This window comes from Chlorocebus sabaeus, chromosome 20, assembly GCF_047675955.1.
Source record: "Chlorocebus sabaeus isolate Y175 chromosome 20, mChlSab1.0.hap1, whole genome shotgun sequence".
NCBI classification, from domain to species: domain Eukaryota; kingdom Metazoa; phylum Chordata; class Mammalia; order Primates; family Cercopithecidae; genus Chlorocebus; species Chlorocebus sabaeus.
The window spans coordinates 82893499-82899865 of record NC_132923.1 but is presented as its reverse complement, the minus strand read 5'-3'; the positions used below and the strand labels follow the sequence as shown (position 1 = coordinate 82899865).

General features: G+C 42.2%; 1 protein-coding gene across 12 annotated transcripts in view; it reads right to left on the bottom strand.

The window, feature by feature from the left end:
• The window catches only part of IFT25 (intraflagellar transport 25), a 50214-nt gene that overhangs the window by 15772 nt on the left and 28075 nt on the right, over positions 1-6367 (bottom strand). For 11 of the 12 annotated variants that reach the window (XM_073007281.1, XM_073007289.1, XM_073007290.1 and 8 more), the window contains one exon: positions 2149-4477. The exons of the other annotated variant lie outside the window; for it this stretch is intronic. In XM_073007281.1, coding sequence (XP_072863382.1) covers positions 4124-4477 — 354 coding nt within the window. In that variant the 3' untranslated portion in view covers positions 2149-4123. Of the gene's footprint in view, positions 1-2148; positions 4478-6367 lie in introns of those variants that run through there. 12 annotated transcript variants of the gene reach the window in all.

The window sequence follows — 6367 nt, the reverse complement described above, 5'->3', positions numbered from 1 at the left end:
TTACCAAGCCATTGTACTCATCAGCCAGCTGCTGTGAGTGTTGGCTGCTAATGACTCACAGATGCACTCTTTCCTGAGAATTTGCCCTCATGATAGGAGCTATCTTACCCAGAAATACCTGTGAGATTATGTCCTCCACCTGAGTGTGGCCCACAGCCAATGGCTGATGGATTGAAATTACAAAGCCTGCTCCCTTGCTGCAAGGTGGGGCAGTCTACTTCTCTGGTGCCAGTCATGCTCCAGAGCTCCCTATGGGATCAGACTGACACTAGACCTCAGCAGAAGCCGTATGTTTAATTTTTCCCTCTGCCTGATCCTGCTTCTCTCTCACTACCTTAGAGGTTTCTCCTGAGAGCACTCCCTCAATCAATCACTCTTCAAAGAATCCTTGTCGGACGCTCTGCTTCTAGAGAACCTGACCCAGAGCAGTTCCCTTCTGGGTCTTTTCTGATTATGAGTCTTCATTAGTGGGGCTTGTTATCTGCTGAAACATAGTGTGGGATGAGGAGTTAGCTGGCGCAATCTGCAACTTTCATTGACGTTCGCTGTCTTGAGTCGCCTATTATTAACTAAGTTCCTTCCTTTGAGATGGGGCTCAGGGAAATCCCGTTCAGTTACACTCCCTTTGCTTTGGATGCTTTTTCACCTTCTGTTATGGATTGAATTGTGCCCCTCTAACCCCCGAAATGCGTATGTCAAAGCTTTAACCTCCTTTTATTTGGAGACAGGGCCTCTACAGAGGTAATGAAAATCACATGAAGTCATAAGGGTGTGGCCTTGATAAGACAGGAATAGTGTTCCTTAAGAGACTCCAGAGTGCACTCTCTCCACACACACAAAGAAGAGCTCGTGTGAGCACACAGCAAGGTGGCAGCTACCTACAACGCAGGAAGAAAGGGTTCACCAGAAACTATGCCAGCACCCTGATCTCAGACTTCCAGCCTCCAGAGCAGTGAGAAAATAAATGTCTGTTGTTTCAGCTACCCAGTTTATGGTATTTTGTTAGAGCAGCTGGAGCTAAGACAACTTCTTTCATCATGCTTTATCTCCAGCAGTCTCCTCTGGTATATCCTGCCTGATTCTCCTCCAGCTCCATCTTCCCTGCCATTCTGTGATTAACCTCAAGGCTCTCTGGTGACATTCTCCATCCTCCTGAGTCACCTGCAGCCTTTTTCAATCTAAACAAGGGACTCTTGGATAAGCCTTTCATAACCATGACACGTTTAATGAAGTCTCTAGCTTTGAGAGAACATATGCCAGTTCTCAGCTTCTTCCTTTACCAAAATCCTCATTTCACAGTACTTAGTGAGTAGGTGTCCCATTTTGATGTTAGGGGTTATAGCTGCTTCCTTGAAGATAAAATGTTTTTCTTTTTATAATTCCTTTTGTTGTGAATGTTTTGAGAAAGTGGATGAGGTAAAAATCCCTTTACCCCATCATCTTTAACCAGAAGTATCCATTTTATATTTATAAGCTTATATATATATATAAAATTCATATCCCATTATAAAATGATGTTTGTATATATCATACTTTCTAATATATGGCTGCATAGTAGTTTCCAGTTTTTCTATCTTATAAACATTGCTATAAATCTTTGTCCACTTATCTTTGTATATTCCTTTATCTGATTAATAGGATATATTTCTAGAAATGGAATTTCTGTGTCAAAGACTACATGCATGTTTAAAACTTTGATGTACACTGCCACACACTATCTCCCAGAAGGCTGTCTATCAGGGTCAAGTTACAAAGGGCTGCTGGAACATCACCTAGAAGGTGAAGCCCACAAAGGATGCCTCCCTAGCCTGGCCCCTGCAGAGGGGCATTACTGAGAGAGGGCTCAATACATGCAATATGCTATAAAAAAAATCTGTATAAATGAGTGATAAACACAATTTTCATTTCTGTAATATTTCTTTGCCTAGACTTGGTACATGGTTAAAAGGTCATTAGATTTTTACTTTTTTATTCATCCCTTTAAATAAGTATTTATGGTTTAAACTTTATGCAAGGCACTGTGATAGGCATTGATCCACAGTAAGTGATCCAAAAATTCATATATTATTGACTAGCTTTATTCAAAGCTCCTCAAAGAGTCTACAGTATAAAGAGATACAAGCATGCAAATAAATGAACAATGTTCACTTATTCAGTCAACAGATATTTATTGAGAATATATATGCCAGGCACTATTCTAAGCCCTGAGCATACAGTCATGAGCAGAAGCAACAAAACTCCCTGCCTTGGGGAGCTTACATTCTAGTGAGAGAGTTGATAAAAATGATATACATGATAAATAGAAAAAATATATGTTAGAGAGTGATAAGCAGGGCTGTCCCTATAAGGGTGAGAGTGCCTGGGGTAATTCAATTGATTAAACTTCCTACTCAAGAGACTCACACCTGAATGCAGGTGGCACTGCCCTCATCTTTCAAAGGATACTTGGGCTATCATTAATATCATTAAAAGAAAAAAATGTAAGTGGAATTTTAATGATAGAAATGAAGAGTCAAGTATAAGAACTCCCAAATACAGAACACAGGGTGGCTGCGTCAGGTCCCTAACCTAAGAAAAGGAGAAAAATAAAACAGGGAAAAAAGATTGAATGTGTTTCTCTTGCAAGGGAAAGGTGCAGGAACACTCTAATTTTAGATAGGGAGGCCAGAGAAAGGCTTATTGAGAAGGAAATTTTGTGTAAGGACCTGATGTCAATGAGGAAGCCAGCTATACCGATACCAGTGGCAAGAGCACTACAGGCAGAGGAAACAGCAAACACAAAGGCCTCATTACGTAGTACACACAGCACAGTGGCAGTCAGGAGTCCATGGGCAGGTGGAGAAAAGGCCACATGAGGGGGAAAGAGGATGCTAGTTGAGGACAAATGAGACTTTAAAAAGGTGAGGGACTGGGAGCAGGGGCTCACACCTATATTCCCAACATTTTGGGAGGCCAAGGTGGGAGGATCCTGTGAGCCCGGGAGCTTGAGACTAGCCTGGGCAACATAGTGAAACCCCATCTCTATAAAAATAGAAAAAATTAGCCAGGTTTGGTGGCATGTCTGTAGTCCCAGCTACCCAGGACACTGAGGTGGGAGGATCACCCGAGCCTGGGAGGTCAAGACTGCTGTGAGCTGTGTTTGCACCACTGAGCTCTAGCCTGGGGGACAGACCTGGTCTCAAAAAAAGAAAAGAGGTGAGGGGGTAGTTCAGCAGTGAAAAACAAAACAAAGCAAAAAGGTAAAGTTACATGGCATATTTATTGCCTGAAATTTGGAGTGGTTTAAGGTGATAATGAGTTTTTTAAAGCCTAGAAAAATGAAGGTTAAAGCATGCTGTTTTCAAATACCATATATGAAGTGGATGTTCTACAGTCATCATTTGTTTCCTGCATCCACAGAAGACAGAGAAAAAAGACTTAAAAGATAACTCACCAGGCCTATGCCAAAGAAATCAATCAGATAACCTCTGGAGATCCCTTTTAGCAATCTGTAAGCCTCAACACAGTGTTTCTTACACAAAGAGTTATTGCCATTTCAGTTTAGAAACTTGGCAAAAAGAAAATGCTCAGCATTTCATTTTATTGAACATGAACACAATTGCTGTAATTCACATTACTTCTCAAAAACCTTAAATGGTTCCAAAATACCTGAAAGCCTGTGATCTAGCTGTAATGTTGAGTTTTAGTTTTACTTTTTGCTCTACTTAGACTTTTCTATTAATCTTTCCCCAAATTCATTATTATGAATGACTACTCACCTTCACATCTTTTATCTGTTATACCAGTGTGACTTTTGAAATGCCTTTCCTACTCTTTTCCATTTAAAACTTGCTTTTCCAGGCCAGGCGCAGTGGCTCACGCCTGTAATCCCATCACTTTGGGAGGCCAAGGCAGTGGATCACCTGAGGTCAGGAGTTCGAGACCAGTCTGGCTGGCCAACATGGTGAAACCCCGTCTCTAATAAAAATACAACAAAATTAGCTGGGCATGGTGGTGGGCACCTGTAATCCCAGCTACTCGGGAGGCTGAGGCAGGAGAATCACTTGAACTTGGGAGGCGGAGGTTGCAGTGAGCTGAGATCATGCCGCTGCACTCTAGCCTGGGCGACAGAATGTGACTCTGTTTAAACAAACAAACGAAGAAACCCCTGCTTTTCCAAGAGTAAATCTGTGTAACAAATCTTAGAGTAAGTACCAACAGCCTTAAAACTGTTGCTAACTGGCCAGGCACAGTGGCTCATGCCTGTAATCCCAGCACTTTGGGAGGCCAAGGTGGGCAGATCACCTGAGGTCAGGAGTTCAAGACCAGCCTGGCCAACATGGTGAAACCCTGCCTCTACTAAAAATACAAAGAAATTAGCCGGGCATGGTGGCAGATGCCTGTAATCCCAGCTGCTAGGGAGGCTGAGGCAGGAGAATCGCTTGAACCCGGGAGGTGGAGGTTGCAGTGAGCCAAGATAGCGCCATCCCACTCCAGCCTGGAGGACAAGAGAAAAACTACATCTCAAAAAAAAGAAAAAGTTGGTGAGACTCTGTCTCAAAAAAAAAAAAAAAAAAATTAAAGCTTATATAAAAGTAGAAATACTAGTACAATGAACCTCCATATATCTATCACCCAGATTCAATAAATTATTGTCACATTTGCTTCTTCAACTAACCCCTTTTCCTTTATAAAGTCTCTGCTTAAATAGTAAGCAAATTCCAGATTATCAGATCATTTCAGTCATCCATAGTTCTATATGCATCTCATGTATATATGCATTTCATCCATAGTTCTATATGCATCTCATATGCTTTATATGCATTTCAGTCACCCATAGTTCTTTTTTTTTTTTTTTTTTTTTTTTGAGACGGAGTCTCGCTCTGTCGCCCAGGTTGGAGTGCTGTGGCCGGATCTCAGCTCACTGCAAGCTCCGCCTCCCGAGTTTACGCCATTCTCCTGCCTCAGCCTCCCGAGTAGCTGGGACTACAGGTGCCCACCACGGCGCCCGGCTAGTTTTTTGTATTTTTTTTTTTTAGTAGAGACGGGGTTTCACCATGTTAGCCAGGATGGTCTCGATCTCCTGACCTTGTGATCCACCCGTCTAGGCCTCCCAAAGTGCTGGGATTACAGGCTTGAGCCACCGCGCCCGGCCCCATAGTTCTATATGCATTTAAGCTTATGCATTTTATTACATAAGCTTAAAGTCAGTCTCACACGTAGTAAAATGAATAACATCCAGTCTACAAGAAAATTTCCTCAATTATCTTAAAATGTCCTTTTTTGGCCAGGCACAGTGGCTCACAATTGTAATCCCAGCACTTTGGGAGGCTGAGGCAGGCAGATCACCTGAGGTCAGGAGTTTGAGACCAGCCTGGTCACCATAGTGAGACCCCCAACTCTATTAAAAATACAGAAATTGGCCGGGTGTGGTGGCAGGTGCCTGTAATCCCAGCTACTCAGGAGGCTGAGGCAGGATAATTACTTGAACCCAGGAGGCACAGGTTGCAGTGAGCTGAGACTGTACCACTGCACTCCAGCCTGGGCAACAAGAGAGAAACTCCATCTCAAAAAAAAAAAGTCATTTTTCAGTTTATCTATTCAAATCAGCATCCATCACGATCCATACATGGCATGTGGTTATAGGAGCTCTTAGGTCTCCTTGAATCTAGAGCTGGCCCCTTTCCTTAATTAATGTTTTTTATGCCACTGACTTTATGAAGAAACCAGGTCACTTGCCCTGTAGGATGAGCCACATTCTAGACTTGTCTATCAGTTAGGATAGGCTAGGTTATACTGTGGTAACAAGCAATTCCAAAATCTAATTGGCTTAAAACAATGAAGCTTAATTTCTTACTTCTCCTATATACCCATCTCAGATTGAGCTACAGATGACTGATAAAAACAGAATTCCTTTACCCAAAATATTGAAAAGAATGTAAATAAAAACGGAAACAAATTGATAAAATACTTTAAAGTATATCAGTGACAACTTCCTGTTTAAATAAATATATTGTTAAAAAATCATGCAAGAGCATTTTGTTATAATTACTAGGAAAGATTTGAGGAGCTCTGCAACCTGTCAAACATCAGTATCATTTCCAGACCCAGACTGATAAAGTAGTTACTATGCAGAACATTGTTGGTCAATTATGGCACAGGAGGAAAAGAGCCCCAAGGGGCACAGGAGGAAACGAGCTCTCATAGGCAATTAAATGCCTCAGCCGCGAAGTCAAGTATTCTTCATCTCATTGGCCAGAACTGGTCACATGGCACTACCTAAACAAATGCCAGGAAGTGCCTGTAATCCCAGCACTTTGGGAGGCCGAGACGTGCGGATCACGAGGTCAGGAGATCGAGAGCATCCTGGCTAACACGGTGAAACCTC